The sequence below is a fragment of the Ochlerotatus camptorhynchus genome, unplaced genomic scaffold (genome assembly GCF_037179485.1).
Source record: "Ochlerotatus camptorhynchus isolate MF236.1 unplaced genomic scaffold, CSIRO-AGI_Acam_v1.1 ptg000240l, whole genome shotgun sequence".
In the NCBI taxonomy this organism is placed as follows: domain Eukaryota; kingdom Metazoa; phylum Arthropoda; class Insecta; order Diptera; family Culicidae; genus Ochlerotatus; species Ochlerotatus camptorhynchus.
In genome coordinates this window covers 418,436-446,304 of record NW_027040730.1, presented here as the reverse complement: position 1 = coordinate 446,304, position 27,869 = coordinate 418,436, and the positions used below count along the sequence as shown (strand labels likewise).

The 27,869-nt window shown below is 36.8% G+C and overlaps 1 protein-coding gene across 1 annotated transcript; it reads left to right on the top strand.

Annotated features, from left to right (window-relative positions):
* Positions 1-1,539: 1,539 nt before the first annotated feature.
* LOC135704410 (uncharacterized) lies at positions 1,540-24,824 on the top strand. The gene is made up of 4 exons (XM_065225859.1): positions 1,540-1,772; positions 23,511-23,891; positions 24,231-24,350; positions 24,425-24,824. The coding sequence occupies exons 1-4, from the start codon at positions 1,752-1,754 to the stop codon at positions 24,497-24,499; spliced, it is 597 nt and encodes a 198-aa protein (XP_065081931.1). The 5' UTR covers positions 1,540-1,751; the 3' UTR covers positions 24,500-24,824.
* The last annotated feature ends 3,045 nt before the right edge of the window (positions 24,825-27,869 follow it).

Here is a 27,869-nt window from a genome sequence, read left to right as displayed (position 1 = left end):
CTTCAACGTGCTTGCCACTGTCCATCGCTTTAAGAATGAAAGATACATATTCTAGAAGATAAGAGGTAGTTGAGCGACCTTTAAAAAAGCCGTGTTGTTTACTTGTAATTAGATTTTTCACCTGCTGAAAAATATTGCCGTTTACGATTAATTCAAAAAGTTTTGGCATGCAAGAAATAATAGCAATTCCACGATAATTTCGAATGTCTGACTTTGCGCCTGATTTGAAAATAGGTACCAAATAAGATGATTTCCAAATTTCAGAGAATTTTCCATTTTTCAGAGACATGTTGAAAAGACGGTCTAGAGGAAACTTTCTAAAACATGTTCTTCTTCGTTATGCCACTCAATCAACGGTTACGAATTGCAAGTAACTTGCTATAATTCTTTATAAAAACCATCGAATTTCGAAGTTTTCAACCGATGATAGTAGAAATGAATTAGTAGAATTTTGCTGAAATTTTTCTATGGCAGTTAACATAGAAAAATTTCAGCAAAATTTGTTTTGTTTACTTATTTCTACATAAAAAAGAAACATAAATGAATAAATTTGACATTGATTCAAAATAATAATTTTGTAAAATTCACAGAAGACGGATTTTAGCTCAAATTTTTTCCAATTTTTGTTTGCATTACGACAGTATTTAAAGAAACTTTCACATTCTAGTGGAAATCATATAACATTTATGAAATTTCTGTCACACAAGACAAAGGTCCCACTTACCCGAAAGTCCCACTCCCCCCAGTATGCTTAATAATGAATTTAAGATGCCTGAGGAAATGCGTGTTGACATGGACGTGACGACCCCGGAGGTCGAAAAGAACAATGAAGCCGCCTGTTTACAAGCATCAGAGTAACGCCTATTACTTCTACAAATTTAAATTTTGCAGTGAAAGTGGAGAGAGGATCAGCAACACCGGCTTGTTGTGCTTATGCTTAGATATGTGCAAGGGGACAGCTCGTACCCAATTTATGGGTTGAGTGCATTGAGAGTTAAATAATGGAAGAAGTTGGCATTCTGCCTCTTAAAACTACTGTTAACAATACTAGTTCAATACTCAAACAAATAATTCAGAACAAAAAATGTCATGAATGGAAAAGCGATAAAAACACAAATTGAAAATCTTGAAATAATAATGCCAATTCAAAAGGGTTTGTAATGCATGGACAGACTTCTATCTTTAAAAGCAGCAGTGAAATTCCAACTCAACAAACCATTCCGAAATAGCGTAGGAAAAAAGCAATAAACTCTATGGGAATCCCCTGTTCGATAAAAAAAATACAACGACACGCTTTGCATTCGCATATCATGGCAACGCCACTTTTAATTTTTTTAATTGAAGATTAACGCGGCTCATCAGAGGGCATGCGCCATTCCAATGGATGATAAGTAGAGGGGAAAATCTTATCTAAGAATATCATTATCAAAGTGCCAACAATTCCTATGCTCGATTTAACTATGAATGGGACAGTTGTGCATAAAATATAAAAGCAGAAGGATTGCCTTACGCATCAATCATTTGCAACACCAACAGTGATCGAGCAGTAACAATAATATATTCTCTGCACTGTAGTTTAAGCCACGGATTACTATAGATTCAACTATGGCACGTGCAAATTTGTGATAGTGATTTTATAGATTAAGTTATAGTTTTTGTAAAATATCGTTTACGTGACATCAGTACCGAAACATAAGTGCAATTTTTCACCGGCCTCATTAAGGATAACCCATCAAGCAGATATAATCGAAATGGATAAAGTGGTTAATTTTGTGAGTAAAAACTATATATAATGTGCTACCTAAGAAACACTGCAATGATATAAAAGTAAGATGTTCTTTAAAAAATATTAGATCCATGTTTTCATGTTTCGGATCTGCAGTCTTCAGTAGTTAATTTTTTTTTTTTTTAAGTCATCGAAATGATCTGTAATTTTTTATCAAGTGTTGATTTTGGTTGCTCTTGTCATTGAAAGCATTTTAATCAAAATAAAATCTGAATTCGGAAAACTATTTATACCCCGTAGCTACGAAGTATAAAGCGAAACTTTTATAAGAATTATATAAAATATGATTCCTAACCTCAATAGCTTTGAGCGTTTTTCAAAGGTTTATAGAGTATTTTCAAAAAAAAAGACGCAGTTACTTTCAAAAGAATCATCATCCAAAAAGGAATTATTATTTGTATCTAGCTAAAAGTCTTAAAATATCAAGTGGTCTCACATCTAAGAAATAGTTTGCAAATTAGCAATTAAACTCTTTGTTTTTAATATGAAATTGAAGCCAATTCGACAGTGACGAATGATGATCAGTGTAGCTAAAAACTTAATAATTCGAATATCATGCAAGAGTTCATTCGTCTACGACTTTTGCCTGTTGTTCTGATTCAAAAATTCATTACTCCTTATTTCCTCATTTTACATTGATCTTAGAAACGATCCATAAATGACGTGGTATTGGGGGGGGGGGGTATGTAGAAGATGTGACTGGGATTCTGAAAAAGATCAAAAATATATCATACGTGATTTATACATGGTCCCTTGGCGTTTATTTTAGCATTATTCGATGGAAAACTTACAAAACATGTATGCTATCAATTGATGTTTGAGTGGTTTTATGAGTTTTACCATGGAATGATGTTTTTTTTTGCAAAGTGAGTGCAAATGCGTGAAAATATATGAAAAACGTAATCGTGTTGTTTTGTTTGTAGATTCGCACGCGAGTTTATTCTTTGAGAATGATTTTTCAAAAAATGGTCATGGTAATTGTTGCTATAGAAATCAACTTTTACGTTAATGTGTGTAACACTAGTTTTATTTATTGCACCCAAAAGAGTCTTTGCAAATGATTTTTAGTTTGTATGGAGATTACGACAGATTACTACGGATTTTTTTTTTATTTCAGTGCTATCGCTCTATCTTTGGTACTTAGAAGTACTTTTTTTCTCTCTTTTCCTTGATTTGTTTTCCGTTGATCTTGTTTCCCGCACTGAGTACCAATGCTACCGACGCCAGGAAAGCAGCTCCCACACCTGGCCCTACCTATCGACCCATCAACTCATGAACCGGGGACCAACGGCTTTACTTCCCTCGTGATCAGAGATGTTATGCCTCAGAACATCCCGGCGGCGCCGACTGGGATTGAACCCAGGCCTGCTGGGGTGTGAGGTAATCACGCTTACCACAACACCACCAGCACCGCTGCTTAGAAGTACTTACTTAGAATACCATCAACATTTAACATGTGTTTTCCTTGACAACGATAAGCAAGCCTGTTTTTGTTGTGATGAACATGATTTTGTTGTCAGCTATCAATTCAGTGCCAACATTTCAAAGGGGCGTAATTGCTTTTGTAAACAATGGCTTTAGCCGTCGATTTCTCGCAAATAAAAGCCCACCCCTTCAAATTACCAATGCTAGCTGGGACAGGAAACATTCATCTACCTGCTGGTGTCATTCATTTTCATGAGTGAGCTTTCATTCGCGAGAAATCGAAGACGAAAGTCATTGTTTACAAATGCAATTACGCCCCTTTGAAATGTTGGCACTGAATTAATCATATCGTTCGGTCATTTTCCACAGAGATGACGTTGTTCCGCTGGTAGGAAGTGATAAAAAGCCCCATATATAAATCGAGAGAAGTGGGAATAATTCGCTTTCGGTGCATATTCAGGTCAAAAAACGTGAACGACATCCTAAACAAATTAGTCAGAGACTTTGTCGTTCAGTGTTTTCCTGGAAATTAGTGTTAAACAAGCTACAATTAAATAAAACTGATTTTTCCCCATACAGTTTTACCTGCTTTACTACCAGTCCCCAGAGAGCCTAAAAACACAAATTTTGATAGGGGAATTTACGTATTCTCGGCAACCTAAGCAGTGACCTTCTTTCTATAGCCTTTTTCTCTAAGGAACGCACACATATGCAGTATTGGTTTGTTTACAATCTTTTGCTGCCAGCTGCTCTAACAATTTCAGTCGAAAGAATTGTCAAAAACTGTTTTGAAACGCTTTTATAAAGCTCCAATCTTCTCTAGTGAGAGCGAGTATTGTCGGCAACCATTTTTTCTTCGGCAACCGTTCCATTTGAACTGCTTGTAAATCTGCTGTTCTATTATCGGCAACTCGTGTGCGTGTGTTTCATTTCAAGAAAACCCTGCTAGATTGCTTTTTCTCAGTGGTAAAAATATAGTCAAATTGAAGCTGAAAGCATAAAGAATCGTTTGCACGCATTCAGCGAAGTGTTTTCGTAAGAAAATCCAGTGAAAATAGTGTTTCAATTTGGGTTGCCGAAAATAGTCTGGCATGCCGAAGCCGTCATTTCCCCTATCTGTTTCTATCTTGCTGTTATGTAGTTTAAGATGCTAATTTCAAATAACAGACTGTAGTGGTAATTTTGATACGATAGATGCACAGCTAAAAAAAAGTAGTGTAAATTTACGTGACTATGATGCACATAAATGGAGCGTCATATAACATACAAGTTTAGATTATAGATCGTGTAAATTTATGAGACATGTCGTGCTATATTCCATATATTGTATGCAACTGTCCTCTTTTGTTTGCAACATTTCTTGAAAGCTGCTAGTTTACGTGAAAAGGAAGTTTAGATGTATGAATATTTGCATGCATGGATGTTTACATCGCCAGTAAAATTCAGAATTTTTTGGTGTGTGGAGTAGATGAAAGCAAAGAGTTGATAGTTCCGTTAGAGTACGGCAGTGTGAAGATTGCATATAGATATTAGAATAGCGAGCTAGGACAACTTTTAAGGAAGGTACAAATCGGTTTTTTCATCTCTCTTTACCAAATTCCCCCTTTGGAGAGGGATGGTGAGGGGTGTCCCCCCCCCCCCACCACCACTGGCAAAAAGAGGTGAAAACCGAGCCGCTCAAGTACCAACGGTGTGTTTGAAACAGTTCTACCGATTTTTTACCGCACTTCAGTTGTTATTTGAAGGAAGACATCCAGTCGTAGGTTTGGAAATTGCAACTATTGTTCGAGATCGTCAAGTCGACGATGACAGGAGCACAGGTAGGGGTAAACAATAGTTGCAATTTCCAAACCTACGACTGGATGTCTTCCTTCAAATAACAACTGAAGTGCGGTAAAAAATCGGTAGAACTGTTTCAAACACACCGTTGGTACTTGAGCGGGTCGGTTTTCATCTCTTTTGCAGTGGTGGCGGGGGGGGGGACACCCCTCACCATCCCTCTCCAAAGGGAGAGTTTGGTAAAGAGAGATGAAAAAACCGATTTGTACCTTCCTTAAAAGTTGTCCTAGCTCGCTATTCTAATATCTATATGCAATCTTCACACTGCCGTACTCTAACGGAACTATCAACTCTTTGCTTTCATCTACTCCATATATCGTATAAAAATTACCACTACAGCCTGTTATTTGAAATTAGCATCTTCAACTATGTAAATCGTTGACTTCACGTAGAAGTAATACTAAAACATATAGTCAAAGTACAAATTTTGAGATGCAGCCATGACAATCTTACTTTCTTACTTAAGGGGGTATTCCCAATCTTTTGCCTTTTTTCGGCCTGTTTTTCAATTAATTTTTTTTCAAGGAAAATGAATAGTAATGCGCCTAACTCTTTGGGATTCTTGTTTATTGAACATTAAAGTTTACAAATAAATTTTTTTCGACATAAAAAAAGACATTATTGACGTCACAAAATGGTGGCAAACAGACCCCTGTTCGCCGCAAACGCCTGGACGGGCGAAGACTTTTCTCTGGAACGGCTTCATCTGAAACAGATTTCGTGATGAAATTATAATCTGCATAAGATTCTCTGGAGCTTCTCCCGTTGGCAGCAAAAAATCTTGCAAATTAACAAAATGGCGGCCATATGAAAAAACAGGCGATTTTTAGCCCGCTTTTTTGCAGCTTTAAGGTGCTTCAAACAATGTTAAATGTTAATATTTTTGGCTGAAAGTAGGAGAAGCTCCAAAGAATTTAATAAGGAACAAAATGCGCAAAGATTCAAGTCAATATCTCTTATAGTTTCTGAGAAAAATCTTCGCCCGATAAAAAAATGTGGTTTCGAGAAAAACGCGTTTAAAGTTTTAACTTTAGTTAAAACCATTTGGGGGTTCTTACCATTAGTCAGCTATGCCTGGACACCGAATTCGCTGATCGGAAAACGGCTTGGGGGGATGAAAGTATATAGTCTAAAATACAAAAAAACGTGAAAAAAAAAATTTGATTTTTTGAAAAAAAAGATCGGGAATACCCCCTTAAGGGTCCTGTGCACCACCAGCGGTGCAAAGGGCCAACGTGAAAAACTTCCATCCCCAGTCTAGTTTAGAAATTTTTCGACTTCCCTGGGCATTAAACTTGCCACATGATGACACTTGATTGAACTTGCCACACAATTATACTAATGCAAAAATGGTACAGGCATCGAAAGCTCTCAATTAATAACTGGCAGTGCATCTAGAGCACTAAGCTTGAGAGCACCCAATAAGCTAATATGCGATGATCAATCATCTTGAAATGCGAAGAAGCTACTTAAAAAAGAAGCGTTTTATTAAAAATGCTCATTCTTCATACAGATTAACCTGATAAATCTTCATACGCACAAACCTGATAAATCTCGAAAATTTGACCAACCAGCAGGATCCAATGAATATCCGAAAAAAATACAGTTCTGAACATTGATCTCGTTAATGTAATATAAGAGCAAGGATGACACAGAGGCGCAAAGTATAAGTTTGATACATTCTGTCTGACTAGACGAAGACAGTAAAAAAAGCAACTGGGTGATAGATTTACCCAACACGAATTACCACAGCTTTCCCATGCTTAATTCGTCAATTTGATCAACATTATTAGTTCAAAACATAAACTATTAATTCAACATAAAAATCTCAAAAGCATTGAAAAACCTCGTAGGATATTTTTATCCCAGATCCGTACTTTAAAAACACATAGACAACTCATAATATTAAACATTCCAGTCAATAGCATACTTCGAATAACCTAAACCATCCAGGACGAATATTTTGAACATTTTTTAAACAGTTTCACAAACACACCTTGATGCGGTGATTCCGTTTTTCGTGATATTTTAACGATGTTTTCAAGAACCCTCGGGGGATACGGTCAGCATCTGAAATAAAACAAAAAGCATGCATATTAGGTGATACTCTAAGGAAGCCTTAGTGTGAAACTTTAAAGGAACAAATGTCAGCTTCCACAAAACATACAAATTTGAAATTGCTACTCCTTGTTTGCTGTGCTACTACAAACAGAGAGTAGCAATTTCAAATTTTTATGTTTTGTGGAAGCTGACATTTGTGCCTTTGAAGTTTCACGCTAAGGCTTCCTTAAGGTAAAAACATCATCATTGAAATATTTAAATAATCTTTAGTCAAGGATTTCTTCAAAAAATAATTTGTTAAAATTTCAGAATCTACAATAAACAAAGTCATACGCTTAGAAAACTTTCAATTAACGACTTTACACATGTTCAAATTAAGAGTTAGTATAAGTTTCACTAGCCATTTGAAAAACTATAGGCTTGGAAGAATAAGAAGAAGAGATCATGAAGTGGAGGAGAGATAAGGTGACACTAGATAATGCATGTGGATATGTATGTTTAACAACCGTTCTTTGATTCAAAAACTTTATTTTCGTTAGCTACATATCTACGCAGTATCGTAGAATGACATGCAGTGTAACGTGATTTTTGTGTATGATAGTAAAAAGTTAAGCCCGCTCGTTTACGGCCGTGCTCTACATACCTATAGCCATAATTGGTATACCAATCCAAATCCCCATGTGAACCGAACTAGGCACACACAAAATATAATCGGTTTTCAATCTGCAAAAGAGGACTAGGTATCTGCATTTTGGAAATGAAATTTTAATTTTATTTTTGCTAGTTTTTTTTTCATCCCGTAGAACTACAAATAAACAGAAGAGAATGCACAAAAAAGTAGCAGCAAATAAATCCGATCTGATGTTTTCCGCAATTCGATTTGAACTTTTTCTTCCTGTCGCTTTCCGGCTTATCACGCGAAAATGTTTTTATACGTCTATTTATTTTGCACTAATTGCCGGTGCAGTCAAGCCAGCAAATATCACCAGAACTCGAGCCGCTTTCCAGGTTACCCATTTGTTTTGTCACTTGGAAATACGACCGAGCTTTATTCACTACGTATACCAATATCACTATTCACGTTTTTTTTTTTTCATATTTCATTGTGGGTCAATTTCCCTTTTCCAGGATTGGCGGATATTTGGCTTATTTCAGTATCAATCTATGCAGTATGAAATAGTGAAACGTTTGCCGCAAAAGTCTCCGTTCCAAGATAAACTAAAAGCAAAAGTGTACAGTTTACATCGAGATAAATTCAATTTATTTTCGCAGGGCATTCAGCAAAAAATCAATCAATTATTCAATACTGATGGAGACCAAAGCAATATGTGTGCATTTTTTTTTTTTTTGCAATATCCGATTGATTTCGGGAATATTGTTCTCGCGTGATTCAGATTAAAATCGAGCTTGATGAGTACCTACGCCAAGCCGTTCCCGTATGGTATTTATACATAACTGCGGAGATGCACCGTACTGCTATTAAAAGTACCACCGAAAAATAATAAACAATTTTCCGGTTGAGTATCAACCAAAGCAGCGCATATTTATGCGATATAAAGGATTTATGATATAACAAATCGAATGTCTGTATATCTGAGTGCATATTGATTAATTAAGTGAAAATTATGTGGCTTACCATGTTTGAATTATTGTTGTTGTTCTATAGGCAATTGCTGCTGTACCGGACATTTATCGAGTGGAAAACCACTTTTGTTGACCTACCGGATGCCAAAAACAGCCAACCTACCTATCTCACCAATGAGAACTTATTGCCGACGAGCTTCTGAAATGCAAATTGGGCTGTGAATTATGATAATCTTGCATGGCACAGGACCCACGACGGTCGCTAACCGTTGCATAGAGCACGCGTGACATGAAGCTGGATGAACCCACTACCTATAAATATTTATCTCCGAGTGCAAACGTCAAGAGTGTTCTATCGAATGCAAGCTCTTGATTCATGCTGTATGATTCAATTATGCACTTGGTGAACCAATCACACTAGATATTGATGCACTTAAATCATCAACATGGAACTACACGCGTACATAGATTTTGCTACAATCATTTGTTGTTTATGTTTTTGAAATTCGGAGTATGACGTTGGAATCGAAATGAAAATCAATATGTGAACATTCCACCAAAATACTGCATGTTAGTACCACTCCCTTAGCCTTTAGAATTATCATGTAGCACGTCGCACCCGTTTCTGGTACGACTTCCCTTTTGCGCGAGGAGATTTTCTAATAAAACCTGAAATGGTGCATCTTGCTTTCATTTCCGGCTTCAAAGGTTAGCATCGAATTGATTCGGCTCGGTAGTAATAAAATCTCTTCTCTATCCATCGATAGTTGTCTTCACGTTTCAATCGCATGGTAATTGAAAACATGGCAACGGATTCAACCCCAATCATAATTTGTTCCCTTGCGACGTTTCGGTGGTGGTCAAGCCTTCTTCAGGTGGAAAAAGTTGATTTTGTTATACAAACTACAAACTACGAAAACCTCATGAAAATTTCGGTAATCTAACATCCGACACGATAAGTAATCAAAGCATTCTAAGTTTAATGTCAATCCAATACTCAAAAGGAGTTTCGCAAAGTAAGCACCTAGTAGTGCGAGTATAATTTAATTTCGCGATAGTCATGCATATATCTAAGTGCATGTACGAATGTACGTTTGAATAGGCCGGAAGCCAAATGTATGTGAAGGTATATCGAATAAAAAGAAGTGGTTTTTTTTAACGCTCATCACGACTCCCCTCTGACACTGCTTTGAAATAGGGTTTTAATAAATCTTAAGTTGTTTTAAGTCCTTCTGCTCTGTAGAGTTTATTTTAAAATATTTAAGTCTTACAAAATAAACAAATTGAAAAAAAAAAAATCAGAAATCAAAGTTGAAGAGAGTTCTTGATAAAACAAGTATAGATTACAGGTAACATAAGTAACATGTACTCTAAGACAAACACCTCTAGTACGGCGGCATTGTTTTACCCTTCTTACAAAAAAGGGTATAGATATCACTTGAAAAACCGACTATCGATCCGAGGCCCGGAGGGCCGAGTGTCATATACCATTCGACTCAGCTCGACGAGATCGGAACATGTCTGTGTGTGTGTGTGTGTGTGTGTGTGTGTGTGTGTGTGTGTGTGTGTGTGTGTGTGTGTGTGTGTGTGTGTGTGTGTGTGTGTGTGTGTGTGTGTGTGTGTGTGTGTGTGTGTGTGTGTGTGTGTGTGTGTGTGTGTGTGTGTGTGTGTGTGTGTGTGTGTGTGTGTGTGTGTGTGTGTGTGTGTGTGTGTGTGTGTGTGTGTGTGTGTGTGTGTGTGTGTGTGTGTGTGTGTGTGTGTGTGTGTGTGTGTGTGTGTGTGTGTGTGTGTGTGTGTGTGTGTGTGTGTGTGTGTGTGTGTGTGTGTGTGTGTGTGTGTGTGTGTGTGTGTGTGTGTGTGTGTGTGTGTGTGTGTGTGTGTGTGTGTGTGTGTGTGTGGGTGTGTGTGGGTGTGAGTGTGTGTGGGTGTGTGTATGTGTGTGTATGTAACGAAATGAATGCGCTCACGTTTCTCAGCAGCCGCTCAACCGATTTGGACAAACTCGGCGCCAAATGATAGGTCTTGGGGTCCCATTGAACGCTATTGAACGGTTTTTGAATCGGTGAACCGGTTCCGGAGATATGGCCGGAATAAGATCCGGTGAATATGGGCCTTCACGCTGGATTTAACGGAAAACGTATTAAAACCATCATGCGACACATCAAATTACTACAGAATTCAAAAATAAGATCAATGCAAGTCGTGTTAAGTGTTCCAGACCACATTGGACACACTTGGACATGTTCCGGGTACCCCGGGGAAGTTGCTTGAATATGAATTGAATTAAAACCCATTAAATCACATTAAAATACGATGATAAGGTGATTGGTAGCCTCACCAAATAGACTACATCCGGATATATTCCGGGTACCCCCAGGCAGTGGCGTAGCGTCACAGGATGACACGGGGGTGGGGGGCTTGGTCACTGATAATGACAATAAAATAAATAAACTTGAATAAGTATGAAGGGTCTGATCACACCATAGGTGGATAAATTCGGGTTTTTATATTATAGTTACTTTAAAAACATTTTACGAGAGAGGCATAAGTGCTAACCACTACGCTGCGAACATGACAATGCTACCACTCTGTGAAAACTTCACACATTCTCTATTTAGATTACTATCCACCTTTTAATTTTCGTTTTACATCTAATAATTTTGTTTTATTGATAACTATCAGAACCAATCCGATCCCAAATCATCATGACCAGGCACGCACTGGGCACACCAAAGCTTCACACAATATTAAATGTTCCTTTACCTGACGGAATTCCTGCAGTATTTATTAAAGGTTTAGCAATGGATCTCACTGCTCCATTGTTTTGAATTATTAATATGTCCCTGAAATCCGGAACCTTCTTTAAAATTTGGAATAGCTCATTTCTAGTACCTATCTTTGAAAAATCTGGCAGAAAATCTGACGTAAGTCATTATCGTGGAATAGTCATCAATTCTTGCATTCCTAAACCTTTCTAGGCAATTGTCAACCTAAAATTATTTCTCCAAATAAAAAATAAAATGATTGACATTTACTTGAATTTATATATATTCATTGAATCCAATGGATAATGCAAACCACGTAGAAACCCTCTATACCCTGACATACCAATGCTACTCTTCAAATAACAAAAAAAAATTGAATTGAGTCAGGACGCCTGAAATGACTTGAATCATATTCAACTAACCGACAACAAATAATTAAATTCAACGGAAAGAAATCAGCACAAATCATGTCACTTCGTTCCCAAAAGGTTCTCATATGGAACCGCTTCTTTTTATTCTATACGTAAACGACATTTCTTTCATTCTAAAAAAAAAAACAAAAATTGATAATCTAAGCCGACAACACAATTATTCACATGGCAAATAACATGCTAGGGTTTATCGAGCGCATTTGTTATAACTTTCAGGACCCATACAAAATCAAAACACTATATATTGCCTATGTCAGGTCAATTCTTTAATATTGTAGCATTGTATGGTCTCCTTTTTCAATCACGCCCGAAGAAAAACTTGAATCAGTACAAAAACAATTTCATTTATACGCCCTTCGTAAATTAGGTTGGACATCATTTCCTCTTCCATCAAATAAAGCACACTTATAATCAAACAACCGTTAAAAGAGCGTTTTGAATATGCAATGGTTTAATTTGTAAACGATATCGTTTCGCAGCGCATTGACTCAAAAGATCTTATGATCAAAATTAAATTTCTATGCACCTACTCGGCAACTCCGAAATCCAAATTCATTTGCCATAAACCTTCTTCACACAAATTATGCAAAATATGGACCATTGACTTTAAAATGTATCGTCACAAACTAAAAAAAAATTAACTCCATACGGAATCATAACGCATAATAAAAAAAATAGGAAAGTAACACTGCTTCCTTTTTGTTTAAGAGAAAATTGAACTTTTAACTTTTTTTTCACCTGTATTTTTATTTTCTCATTAGGGTGACCATGTTAAAGAGGTCCAAAAATTCAATTTTTTTTCCATTTTTTCCAAAAATGACATTTTTTATTTGAATGATCAAATTATCAAATGAAAGGTTATTAAAAATACGTTTCAGAAAAAAAATTAAAATAATTTAAAAATAGGAGTTTTGTAAAGTTCTTCTTTGATTGTATTTGTTTTTTTTTATGATTTTCATGGTTTGTTGACAATAAGCGTAACACGTTTTTATATTTTTCTCTGAACATTTAGACTTTTCTACACAACATATCAAAAAATCAGCAATGGATTTTTCTTTGTTTTTGATTACGATTTTTTGAAATCATCATGTTTAGAAATTTCGCTCATTACTCCAATACGACTAGATTACCCTGCGTCTCCATTGAAACATATCGAATGTAACATTGTTAAATTACTTACTTATTTCAATTTCTGATCCTCGACTAAAAATTTCTAAACATGATAATCTCAAAAAATCGTATCTCAAAAACGAAGAAAATACATCGCTGATTTTTTATATGTTGTGTAGAAAAGCCTCATTTTCAAAGAAAAATATAAAAACGTGTTACGCCTATTGTCTCCAAACCATGAAAACCATAAAAAAAAAAAAACAAATACAATCAAAGTTCTTCTATACAAAACTCCAATTTTTAAAACATCGGAAGGAAGTGAAGCCGTTGGTCCCCGGTTTATGAGTTGATGGGTCGATAGGTAGGATTCAGGTGTATAAGCTGCCTCCCTGGCGTCGGTAGCATTGGTGCTCAGCACGGAAAACAAATCAAGGGAAAAAATGTATTTGTACTAGTCTACGTGGGTTGACGAAATAACTGAATTCAAATAAATCAAATCGAACGACGGTGACCCCTTCAGGGAGCAATACTCGCACACATGGTGGAGCCCTTCATTTGTAATTGCCCTCAATATCAAGGGGAGCCTAGATCACCTCTTCGTGGTGCGTTGCGGTTTCAGATTTACCACCGAACCCTAGTCCTGACGTACATCGGAGTCAATCGATTTTATTTTATAAGTCATTGGGAAACTAGCAGCAAATTGTTTTGCTCTTCTTTAGTTTAATCCCACCAAAAACTCTGAGCCAGGAGTGCTCGAGCTCCCATTTTTTACAGTATTGTTTCGCCAGAGTATGTTTTATTGGAATTTTCAACTCAGCTGTTTCATCAAAACTGTGCTATTTTTTAAACTTATGTTACTGAGTCTTTTGGTATCTGCCGTTGAGCTTATAATCAATATTGTGCTATAAGAGACGAACCAACTAAAGGTGAAAAGTCTCTATAATAAAGCAAAAAAAAATGTGTTATGAATAAGTGTGGTTCATGAAGATACTTCACGATAGTTAAGAAGAGTAACTACATATGTGGTTTCTGAATGTATGGCTCCCGTTTGCCAGTTCACATTGGCTCCAAGTTGACAAACATATTGAGTGAGTTCACCGTACTCAGGAATGAACAATATTTATTTAGCTAAATTGTCAAACTAAATGCCTAGGAAAACGGTTTAGTGTCATGCATGAGGAAACCGTCTAAAATTTACTTCTGGCCCGGAAGTCTACTCTGCATGACACCGATAGTCTATGAACCTACTTATCAAGCAAACAAGACCATGACATGCCCGCGGCAGTTTTCTGATAAAGATGTTCAAACTGCCGATAACGATGAGCAGTATCGTTGAGTTGTTATCAAATAATTGGCATAATTAAAAGCGGCGCTTCCAGTATCCACACATATTACGTATAATAGTGGCAGCCTTAGAGCGTCAGCACTGGAACCAGTTGGCACTGATACGGTCACGTACGATATAGCGGTATCCGAACAAATTTCGCTCATAAAATGGGCATTGTTATGCTCACGAGGCGCTTCTCGTCATTATTCGCCGTGGTTGAGTATGGAAGGATGATGATGCTGAGCTGTGGTAGGCAAACACGAGGCAAGAGACTAGGCGTAGGAGCCACACAAGCTGGCTTTCGGCTGCTTTTATGCTATAGGTGGCGCTTTGACCTGAGATACAAAACATCCGATGCACGTTTGATGTAGGTAAATTGTTATCACTAAAGGTTACCTTTTAATTATGTTGACCTAGCAAATTCAACGGCCACCGATAACGATGAAAGAAGTGGCAACGCGTTCCGAACAGAGCGTTTTGCTACTATCAGGATTCGTTCAATTGTTGGCCCTTATTTATCACTGATGGTGATGGTGATAATGTTGATGTTGACGATGATGGTAATAGTTTGGATTGGCGGATGCCGTAGGGCAAAATTCGATAACGTTCGTTAGCGTGAATTCTTACGTTGTTCGTGATCAAAGTTGGAAATCGTGATTACAGAAGCGTAGTATTTGATACGTGTTAATTGGATAACACTGTGTAAACATTCACATCAGCCAACTCATGGAGGTGATTTTCAAACCTATTAATCTGGGTATGCAAACATTCCCTCAGGAATGGTTTCCAGTGCAATTTACGCTTCGATAGTGATTGTTCAAATGGCTAATTGGGTGACCATTTTACGAATAATGATGCAATATAAGTGTATACTTATTGCCATAATTCATCAATGCCTAGCCATATCAATAGAAATGTGTAGAAATTTATCCAACTACTTCCGGATTATGAACTAAATACAGTAATGACCAGATTTTGTCATCCCACTTTTTGAAAATCTTTTGTTCTACGAAACCCATGCGCTTTTTCAGTGGTCTTATTGATGAATGAGTGATCCACGTTAATCAGGCAACATGTCTACCAGGCGAAATCATTATACAGAAATCAGCTTATTCTTTACATATTTGCCAAATAAAAATTAACACCTGTTTTCAACTTAGTGTTCATTGAGCATAATTATAATCCTCTACCAAATTTCGTTCGTATATAGGGTAAACGCTCCTATAGTTGCGTTACGTTAGAAGCGTTAGGTTTCTATAGTTGTGTATGGAGACTCCATACACAACTATAGGAACCTAACGCTTCTAACTTACCGCAACTATAGGAGCGTTTCCCCTAGTGTATGTGTAGCACACACAATTGGAAAAAAAAAGTGTAAATTTCTGTTCAATATGATGCACATAAATGGAGCGTCACATATCATATAAGGTTACATTATAAATCGTGTAAAGTGCTGAGACATTTCATGCAATGTTGCAAAATTGCCCATCTTTTTAAACAACATTGCTCACAATTTGCTTGTTTACGTGAAATGCAATACAAGGTTATGTAATTCATTCAATACATCACAATTCAAATTCAGATAATTTTTTTCTGTGCAGGTATATCACTTGGTCGCAATGGTTCTATTCCAAACAAAAGACGGAAGCATTGCCATTATGTCGTTAATAATTTTAATTTATGTTATCTTGATTGAACAAAAAATGGAAGCTGGCTACCTGAATGTTGATACAATTGAGCTTAATGGTGTAAATTTACAACCTCATTTGCTATGTTTAGGATTTGTTGCCCTTTTATACGAGTATTCTGGTACCGCGTGTCATTAGATTTAGTTTTTACGTAGGACTGCGTCTTTCTTTACTATACTGGGGGTCACATTACGAAATCGAAAATGAGGCATGTAACGAAAATGGGGAAGTTTTAAACGCACATTTCGTAGAATCATTAATGGGAAATAGGTCATGCAGTATGTCCTTCAACAGAGAATTTATCTAGCGATTTATGTGTGTGGTACAAATAGTGAAAATAGTTAAACAATTAAGAAATGTAACAACCAACATTTCATCAACTAATCAGAAGAGCGGGCAGATGGGGTAAATCTATATTCTCTTGCACGGACATCACCTTCCATCCCATGTATAAATTTGCCTCCCACAGCGCTTTCTGACAAGACAGTCGATCTGATTGGAGCTCGTTGAATTCGCCAGAATACAGGACGAGGAAGACCAGAAGAAATGTTCGTCCACAAAGGTTTGCCAAACCTCTTCTACCATCTTTGGGATAAACCACCATTAAAAAATAAAATCCCATCAAAAATAAAAACTAAAACAGCTTCCACCAGAAGTTCCAGTGCGACGTTTCGAGGTACCGTAAAACGGGGTTACATTGATAGTTTTTTAAAGTATATTCTAAATATTTTTTACAGAATTAATGTTTTTCAAATTTTATATTTTTAAAACAAGTACTGAGGATCCAAGAGTCAATCCGTTAGTAATTTGTTTAACGGAAATTAGAGCATTTGCACTTTTTTTTAGTTTTGTGACCGAACTTCAGTTTTTTGATTTGGGGTTACTTTGATAATGCTCGATGAGCTTGAGCTTGAGTTTGAGCTTGATTGACCGCTCACGGTTGCTACTCTGTTACTGCCAGATCAGCTGTAATTACACAGAGAACCGATAGACGATGCTTGGGACTAGCAATCATCCTCAATGTGTAAAAACTGGTGATCTTAAATTAGGCAATACCAGTGCCGGCCGCGCCTGAACACAGGTCAAGAAAAGAATGGGAAGGATTGTGTTGACATGACACTCGCTTTGATGGAAGCCGAGAACACCTCTGCACTTCCACGAGGAATCACTGGGATGTTGGATAAGAGGGTTGGGTTTGCAGCAGGGTTCGTTTTGGTAAACGATGAGCTGAATTGATGTCCTAACGATCATATAACGCGAAGGAGCTTGGGACTAAACCCACGGTCTTCTTCTCAGTAAGCAAAAACGTTTGCCACTAGGCAGACGAGCACCTTTTTAATCACCGAGTTGCTGTTATTACCATGTAGTCATATTAACAAATAAAACGATTGACGAATCTTGAATGTGGATGCGCCTGAGATTAGACTCATGATGTTCTGCTCAGTAAGCAAAACGGTTGCTCTAAGGCCACCGAGCCCCTCATATCACATAATACCGTTGCTCAAATTTGTGTATCCATTCAAACCCGGAACCTACGACTACAACGAGTTTCGCAAAATACACGATACACAAGCGATTTTACCATAAATCTCTTTGATATCTAAGGACCTGGGACCGCGTTTTTCTGCTCAGTAAGCAGGCCACTGTAACCGACGATATTTCAAATCCGAAAACTAAAAACTACGAAAAAGTACTTAGGCCTTCATTAAGTTCCACTTTCACGCGACGTTCAATGACAGGGTCCTATCCAGGATTACATCTGAAAAACCCAAATCTGGCCAACGCCCACCCTAAACCTAAACCTGTTCTAATCCACCTGAAATAACTAACGAATGGAAGACTTTGACTACCCAGCCATGCAACAGTCTCATTCCGTGCCTTATGGCAACTTGATGATTCTATTGCGCTCATCTTTTGGCACCACCCAGGGGAGACTTGGTCCTGTACCCAATGCTTAACTTATCTCCATTCCACTCAGCTAATCGCAATTTCTTGTGATATAGTGGGTGGAATATTATTATATGAGACAATTCAATACAGATGCAGGTAATCGGTGAGTTACCACGACAGTTGCTATTCAACAACTCGACAACGTCCCATCGTCAACGCCTGCTATGAGAATTTCCCATTGCAGACGCCAACGAAATGACGTCATCGAGCTATCGATCAACTACCCTGGTTATCGCCTGGTACCTTATAGCACGATGCTAGGAGGCGAACCGGAAGAATCGATGAGCCCCGGTTACTTTGATAATGCTCGATGAATGTAGAAAAAAAAGGTTGAAACTCTAACAATTTAGTTCTTTAAATATGAAACTTTGAATGAGTATATAATCAGAAGACATCATAAGCAATAAGAATACAACATTGAATTTGTGATGGCTATATCGGAAATACATTTCATAAGTGATGGTTTTAGTGCTTTTTCAAACGGGCGAAAAACACGAAAATTGTCGTTTAATATATTTGTAAAATATTTAACACATACTATATGAAAACTATATACGAAATCAACGGAAATACTCTAAGCTACAATATGGAACCAATGTTTCTAATTTGGAAAAAGCGTAGCGAGTAAATTTAATCTTTACATTATACTTTCAAATTTATCCGCATTATCAAAGATACCCCGTTTTACGGTATCACAATACGACGCTTCGAGGTATCACAATACGTAGAAGAAGGCTAGAAACAACGGCAAAAGCAGCGCAGGAGAAGGAAAGTGGAAAAAATCGTTGAAGCAAATTAGCTAAGCTCAACTAGTGCTTTGATGTTAAATTGGAATACATGGAAATGAGACCCATTCTATTTATAAGGAACTGACCGCTTCGTAATATAGTACAACATGATCAACCTGAGTCATCCACCAGCCTTGGCGAGAATTTACGGCTGAAAGTGAAAGCTTATTTTCGCAATAGTTCGCAAATTATTGAGAAAGTGTTGATTTTCTTGGGATTGGGGGGGTCACTATGTAGTATCGAATCACCATGCCCTATGGCATCAACATTGGGAGGATACTGTTTTTTTTTTATATTTAGCGAATTTACGAGGATGAAATCGTTTTCTAAGTAGTAATTCCTCGAGAAATCTTCGATTGCGATTTATGAAACATTCCAGAGTTTACTAGCAACTAAAAATATGCAAGGTTGTTATGAAAACGCGAATTTCACGATTTTTGAGATTTTCGTGGATTCAGACTTCTAATGGCGTAGATTTGTGTATCATACTTGTTCTGAATATGGCTAAATTCATCTTAAAATGAAATTTTTCAGTCGTTATGATAGATGATTGAACGTAACTTTCAGGTATATTGTACTCACGGTATCAGTTATTTATTGAATAAGTCCATGGGAGGAAAATTTACGGAGCAGCTATTTTATATTAACCGTTGCCTACCTTTAGTCATTATCCCTATATACAATAATTCAGTGTGCAAAGTTATTAGCAAATGAGCAGTTCCTGACCAAAACTGTGTATGCCAAGCATGATCCTGGCCATGAATTAATGCTGCACAGTAAACAATGTAAAGTGTGCAACAATTTAGTGCCGGAAAAGTAAAATATTAAAATAAAACAATGATAGTAACAGATGAATTTCGAGCACATTAAAATGTATAGCTAAATTGTTGTACGCGATTTCGTACTCGATTCGATAATCGAATATGCGAACACGTCTACTGAGGATTCATGTTGATAAAAAAAATCATCTATCAATGAAACAGTCATCGGTCGTCATTGAAAAGCAATGCAAAAATGTTCTGTCAATCTAATTGAAACTTTTATTGGCTCTGTTGTCTTGTGAATTTTAGCTATAACGGCTTCTTTTCTGATTTTTATCTCTCAATCGATGGAATCTACACGAAAACTATGTGTGAACGTAATTTTTAGAACAGTATGAGGAACATTATGCCGTAGACTACACATTTTTATATAAAATGGTTGGAAAATTCGTAGAACAAATACTTTAAAATTCTTCACTTTTTAAGATACCTTCGAGCATGAAACTAAGTCAAAACTTCAATAAAATCTCTTTAAATAGTCAACCTTTCGTCACAAAGTTGGTAAATAACATATTAAGTTTTGCAATGAAAGTTGTTACAGCAGTTTTCGTTGTTTCAGTCTCGAGATACAAATATTATAAGCCGTAAATTACCTTACAAACATAAAATTAACTTGAAGCACCTCTAAATCATCACCGATTTTGCTGAAAATTTGCACAGAAGTTCAAATTAACATGACAAACAGTAATCTAACGGCGCCGGTGGTGTAGTGGTAAGCGTGTTTAGTTAATCTGTAATGTAATGGTTGTATTGAAGAGTAATTGAAGTTATCTACAATGATGTAATACGTTTTTTTTGCAGCCGTATATATGTTGGTAAATATGTAAGAAACTATTTAATTAAATCTTTACTAATATAAATTCATGTAATGTATATGGATTCTTGAATTAATTGGACAATCAGACAGTTTGTATGCTACATAAGAATTTAATAAGAGGGTTAAACTATTGATATTTAAACGTTGCATGAATATTCCTCGATTGGTGCCCATGAAAATCATATCACAATTTGAACTTTTAAATATTGATGATCTGAAAAAAATAAATAATTACAATTCTATTTGAAAACATAGTACAGAAGTATAAAATAAAATAAATTGATGAAATTCTACAGGCAATAAAATATCATTCCTTGACAATACATTATACGAATAATGTATGTTTACTTCCAAGATCCCGGCGGAAAAATAATAATATTATAATATAAAATGTATAATATAACCGAAGAAAATAATATCACAAAATAATCAACTTTAATAATGTAAAATTTAAGATTATAAAATAGTATAAAATTATATTACAGGATGTAATAAAAAAAATTGGAAAAGCATTCTTTGCGTACTGACGGGAAATAATTAGAAATGATTAGAAGTAAATTTGATGACGTCAGGCCTCCAACGATAAGCATGAATAGAATCTCATTCCAGAAACGCCATTAATAACATTAACAATATTTACCACTGCTTTAAAAAACCAGTACTGTAAAAAAAAAACAATGTAAAATATGTAACAATTGAGCCAAACAAATAAACTAATGGAATTAAAATCGTATCATTAATTCATAAATTACCTGCAATGTACAAGCATGTCTAAAACAAATGTAATAAATGATAACAACTACTATGTATAAAAATATAATAAGGTGCCGCAATATAGTAACACAATGCATCAAATATGACAAACAGGTGGTGAACTTCATGCGAACGTTAAGCTCCTCAAAATCCACAGTAAAAATGAATGGGAGTTTTTTTTTATCTGATGATTAACTCTGTTGTTTTCAATTCACCTGAGCCAGTTTTTATGGATGATGATGATGACATGGACCACTCACTGTAGCAAGACAACCGACCACAGACTGTGGAACATCCTCACTGCTCGACCTGATCAAGTTCAAAAACCTCCAATTGCACTCCACCCGCCACTGCATGAAAGGCCAAAAACGATTTGGGTGAATACGTGGGCAACATCGCCTACGCGCATCTACGGGACAAACGAGAATCTCCCTGCAACAACAGGATCACACAACCGGCCAAAAAACAGGGGGACGTGAGTAGGGAGAAGAGCCCGCCCTTCCCTCATGAAACGCCCAAAACAGGGGGTCGGCACCTCCACTCCCGCCATCCACCTCGCCTCAATCGGGCGCCCGTTGAACCCTTCCGTACCCAGCATATAATGTTTCATACAATAATCGAAGGAAAGTTAAGAGATAAATAAAGGAAAGATCTTACCCAATATGTTGCATAGGAATCCATGACATCACGATGATTTCGAAGAGTTCCCATAGATATGCCACCGCTACTTCTTCAACCGGTGTTAAAAACAGCACTTTTGCCTTTCCTTCCTCACACAGCAGCGGCAACCCTCAAAAACCTCGAAACACACACTAGCTGCTCCAACTAGAGGGATTTCATCAGAGAAAAAATGGACTGCGTGCACTTTCCATCACCAATCACTCGTGACACAATGGCTTTAGTTCGCCAGTACAGTCTGCAAAACGCAGCGCCAGTACCTCACCGGCAGATTTAACTCGCGACCAATACCGAAGTCAGAACCGACAACTCAAGTGACCGAATACAAATGCGTCTAATAGCGGCCATGGCACCCTTCGATTGTATTTCTGAAACACAACCTCAACGCACAAACACGACGACGTCAACATTTGCTTAGCAAGCGTCTTTCGTCCGGGAGACGGAACGCCAGCGTACAGCAAGTGGATTAGGAGAAAAAATGCACAGACAGCTCGAACTGAACTGCTAACGTTGACAGCCAAACGCGAACTGTACGGCAGTGTGAAAATTGTGTATAGAAAGTAGAAAGCAAAATTGTCCTTTGCTGGTTTTTTACTTGCTGTATACAATTTTCATGTAGTAAAACATGATAGTTAAAGTACATAACTCTAGATAGGAGCTTACCATCAATCAATGGTCAAAAGGTACCGTAGCAGCACCTCCCCTACCCGTGTCTTCTTGAGATCGTTAAGAAGACGATAACGGGAGCTCAGACAGTGATAGAGGAAAACAATAGTTGCAATTTCAAAACCATAACTAGATGCTTAAATCAGATGGCGACTTGAACGTGCAACAATATATAGAACCGTTTCCGTACATCGGAGGTACATGAGCAAATCGGCAATCATTTCTTTTGCTAGTGTTGGGAAGGGGGACCACCTCTCATCACCCCTCATAAACGGATAAGTTTGGTAAAGGGAATGCTCGATCCGATTCGTACCTTCCTCAAAATTGTCCTTTGCTCACTTTTTACTTTCTACATACAATTTTCACACTGCCGCACTATAATAGAACTATCAATCCTAGACTTTCATCTTCTCATCTATCACTTTGTGTCTGATATTGACGTTAAGCATCTCTAACTATGTAAATCGTTAACGTTAACTTCACGCATGAAGTAATAAAAACATGATTAGTTAAAGTAAATTTGCTGGTGATTTTTTAAATATTCTGTGCGGAGTGTGATGTGAGATGACTCGCAGGGACTAGTGAAGTGACAATTGACACCTCGTGTGAGGTGCCCAAGTAACCAACAAGCCCGCTAATTCGCCTTTTTGCAATATAAGGCTGATACACGGCTAACATAGGGCATGCTTGGCTTTATATTAGCCGCATATCAGCCTTATATTGCAAAAAGGCGAATTAGCGGGCTTGTTGGTTACTTGGGTGACTCTCCGTGCAAATCAAATTGTCACTCCACTAGTAACGGCGAGTCACCTCTCCTCACTCTCCGTGCAGTATAGACCTATATGTCATTATATTGATCCAATTATAACGAGAAACCTGAGGAAGACACTGTGCCTCGGAAATTCATGCAAATTAATATTATATTAAGTCAATTTAGAAATAATTGTATGCTGAAATCAATGACGTTTAATGTCACCATTTCTAATAATCGTGCTCTCTAAATCTCTACTCGTATTTGCAGATACTAGTCGCGACCCTGGCTCTAACTATCACTTTTGTTTGTGGTAACAATGACGAAAATCCGCTCAAAGACATAGTTGGATATCGCCAATGGAAACCACTAATCAAATGGCGCCAGCAACCATATTCGCATGGCACTGTAGATGAAGCTAACGATTATCCCAATGCACTTTCGGGCTACGATGATACAGATTCCATGGGGACAGCACAGGACTTGCAAGCTATCGATTTCAAGTCCAAACGTTCTCGCTTCCGACAAACGCTTTGTGAAGCGCTGGTCAATATCGTTACCGTTGGCAATGGAACCGATGGATACCAGTATCGGCCCGACCATTACGTGACCGAATCGTGCTTGAACTCTTTCAACACCTACCAAAATAAGGTACGTACGCACCAAATCCCTTAACACAACATGTGCATTTACTAGTCTCGAACAGCTCGACAGGCAGGTAAGTAAACACAAAGATAGGTCACCGTCGAAAGCAAATTTGAAAATCTTATGCAATATCTAGTTCTATGCAAAATCAAACGAATGAAAACGTAATAAGCTAGAATGGTTTTACTGAATGTTGCAATTTAAACCACATACTCCAGCTGGCTGTAGTGCTTACTTAACTCAAGTTAGCAACCGAGTAATCCGTACCAAACCAACTGGAAATGAAAGCCCTTTCTTGAAAATCAGTTACCTCATACCAGATTTCTCCTCATTTCATTGTTACAGTGCATGGAAACGGGGCTATCGTGTACCCAGATTAGGCAGAAAATTTTCATCACCAGGCGGAAAATGCCCAGCGAGGATGCCAAAGCAACGAACTGCTGGGAACATGTGAGAATGGAGGAGGTAAAGCCAACACAGCACCCGAAAAGAAAATTAAATCTGCCGGAAAACAATAATCGATCTTCTCTGAATTTCAGATCGATGCGGGTTGTGAATGCATGTGGCCGAGGGAGCACATCGGCGATAAGCATTCCTATCGTGGTGGAAAATAAGAGACGGTCAAGCATACCTACTCCGCAAAACCGAAAACACGTTTAGGTTGTTGTATAATAGCTGATAGGCCGGTGGCCACAACCGCTGATAGTACGTGGAAGTAGGATTGTTGTTATAGGAACTAGTTTGGAGAACCAAATAGACACATCTCGCTTTCATGACGAAATAAATCATAAGTTGTTTTTTCATAGCTGAATGAAAAACATGATTGATGTATAAAATGAGCCCTTTTAAGTATTTATTATACGCGAAGCAGGTGCTTCACAACTGACACGAATGACTGGTGATTATAATATTATCTTGTTGAATGGAGTATATCCAAAATATTATTTATAAAAACATATTTATTTGATTAGACATTAAGAAAACTAATAAACAAATTGCAAACAATGAGAGCTTTTCATTCATTTAAGGTAAAAATCCATGTTGGTAATACAGTCTGGACAAAAATAAAAACTTCAAAGAGCCATAAATTTTTCGGATATCAATGAAATATTCTGAAATTTTGTTTTCTGGTTAACCAAGTATTCGAAATATATGGGAATAATTATGAGCGTAATCGGTTGAAGCTGTAACAAGTTTAAGCATTTGTAGTAAAACGCCGCTATTTGGAGTAGCCTCTTTATAATGGAATTTCATGGAGTACAATGAACCAAATATGCTGAAGTTGAATAAGTTTCACAAAAATCCGTTCTGTGCAAAAAAAAATACAGTTTGACTATTTTTCCGAGCTGAGTTTCCACTCTGCGAACAAAAGTATATAAACTATTTTCAAACGGCAGCAACGCGGGAAGAGGTTATATAATGTTGTTCTCAGAGTGAAAACCCAGATCGGACAAAGTATATAAACTTACCAAATCTTTCTGATGGCGTAAGAAATCAAACATTATTTTTTACTAATCGGAATTTATTGAAACATAAAGTATATGCAAGAACTTTGTCTCGACAAAATTTCAGCATATTTGCATCATTGTACTTCAAGAAATTCCATTGTAAAGAGGCTACTCCAAATAGAGACGCTTCAGCTTCAACCTATTACGCTCATAATTATTACCATATATTCGAATATTTCATGAACATTCAAAAATGTTATGGCTTTTTGAACTTTTATATAGAGAAAAAAAATACTATCTTATACACTTCTGTCCAGTACTGTAAGTAGCTGCCTTGAAACGCTTGTATGTTTATAAATGAGAATGGATTTGAAATTTTATGTGAATCTCGCTTTCTCACGGTGTCTCTGGTAGGATAACATTATTATTTAAAAACAGTATCGCTGAAACACCAAATGAAATATTAGGTGCCCCTCTATCGTTTGAGGCTAGTTGTTCGCAAATGTTCTATCGGCGGTCATTTATCCATACATTTTTAAGCTTCAATGCCGAGAGAGTTAATTTTTGAACGTGATTTACACTGAAAAATACGGAAAAAAAGGTTCTAGACCCTAAGTGGTAAGCTCGATTGCCTCTCACTCCAAAGGACCTGGGTTGAATCCTAGTCGACACCGTTGGGATTTTCTGAGGCATAAAATCTCTGATCACGGGGAGGGAAGTAAAGCCGTTACACCGTGAAGGACCACGAAATAGCGATTATTAAAGAATATTCCAAAATTATAAACTGGAGACATCTTCCACTGACTAAATCACCTGAGATTCAACAGGAGATTTGTTTTCACATGCCTGGTGGGCAAATTAATTCTAATTTCAAATCTAAACGACTTCAAAAGAGTTAAAGTAGTTAACAACAATTTTGAAAACTTTAAAAAAAAATCTAAACGATTATCGCACTTGCACGCCGCTTGCAATGAGTTCGTGGTGTACTTTTTTACGAAAAATGTTTACCCTGAGAGCATCCAGAACAGTTTTCAATGATTATTTTTCAACAATGTTCTCAACTGTTTGCTCCCCAGCCATAATTCGCTACTGTATGCCTCAGCACTTCAGCAGTATCTGTGCAAAAAAATCAGCTCCATTTTCCAACTCAGGACCTGGCCCAAAGCACTTTTTGTCTATTTTTTACTTTGATCGCTCATAAGTTACTCAGTATATTGATAAACCTCGATCATATTATTATTATTATTAATATTATTTTTCAAAGAGTAGGGTAGAGCACTACTTCGTCATAATCGCCCATTTCCGTTCTATCGAGCAGAAATCATCAATAATATCCATGATTTCACCGTGCACAAATCAATAAAAGGTTTTTTCCGATGCGTTAATTCATTAGCTACAACATAAACCCTGTTAGAGCGCATTGTATGAATATTTACGTTCATTGTTTATCCGTACACTGATAAATTAAACTATTCCCATTTTGATTGAAATTTAATCAATTTGACATTAAACTCAGTTTAATCATATCGAATGATTAAAAATTATTCCTCTCTTTCTAAAAAATAAGCGTCTGATATTAATCCAAGTTTAATCATGGTTGATAAGATTGTAGATTATCTTTTTTTGAATAAATTTTAATCATTTTTGATTCTAGTTTAATAATTTTTGATTTAATTTTAATCTTTTTTGATTGTATACAGTATTAAAAAAGAATGAAATTTAATACTGGAAAGATTATTTCGATTTTAATCATGCATGACTACTGCCGAAGTAATCATGGCTCGGACTCAATCATAATCTGCATACTTTTTAAGCTTTTTTGATTTAATTTATCTTTGAGTGTAGGACGAAGAAAATCTATAATAGCGTAAAACAGCAAAAAAAGGTTATCTTCCATTTAATTCCACTTAATTAATTTTGGTATCCATGACAGATACGTATTTCGACTACAATGTGCAGTCTTCATCAGTGTCATTCCCACTAAAGAACTTATCAAAATCTAACCCCCTTAAGTACTCATCCCCTAGGTAAAAAAGTCAAGATCATAGGTATAAAAATGAAACTACAATGTGTTGAATCGGAACCTACCTAACTAATAAAAACCAAAGATTTAAGTAAGCTAAAGGAGAAAAATCTATACAACTCTCTAATAAGGAAAATCCCTAAAGGCTTGGTAGCCATCATAATGAAGTAATGAAATTGGGTTGTTAGCGGAATGCTAAATAAAACAGCAAAAAAAGGTTATCTTCCATTTAATTCCACTTAATTAATTTTGGTATCCATGACAGATACGTATTTCGACTACAATGTGCAGTCTTCATCAGTGTCATTCCCACTAAAGAACTTATCAAAATCTAACCCCCTTAAGTACTCATCCCCTAGGTAAAAAAGTCAAGATCATAGGTATAAAAATGAAACTACAATGTGTTGAATCGGAACCTACCTAACTAATAACTAATAATAAGAGTTGTATAGATTTTTCTCCTTTAGCTTACTTAAATCTTTGGTTTTTATTAGTTAGGTAGGTTCCGATTCA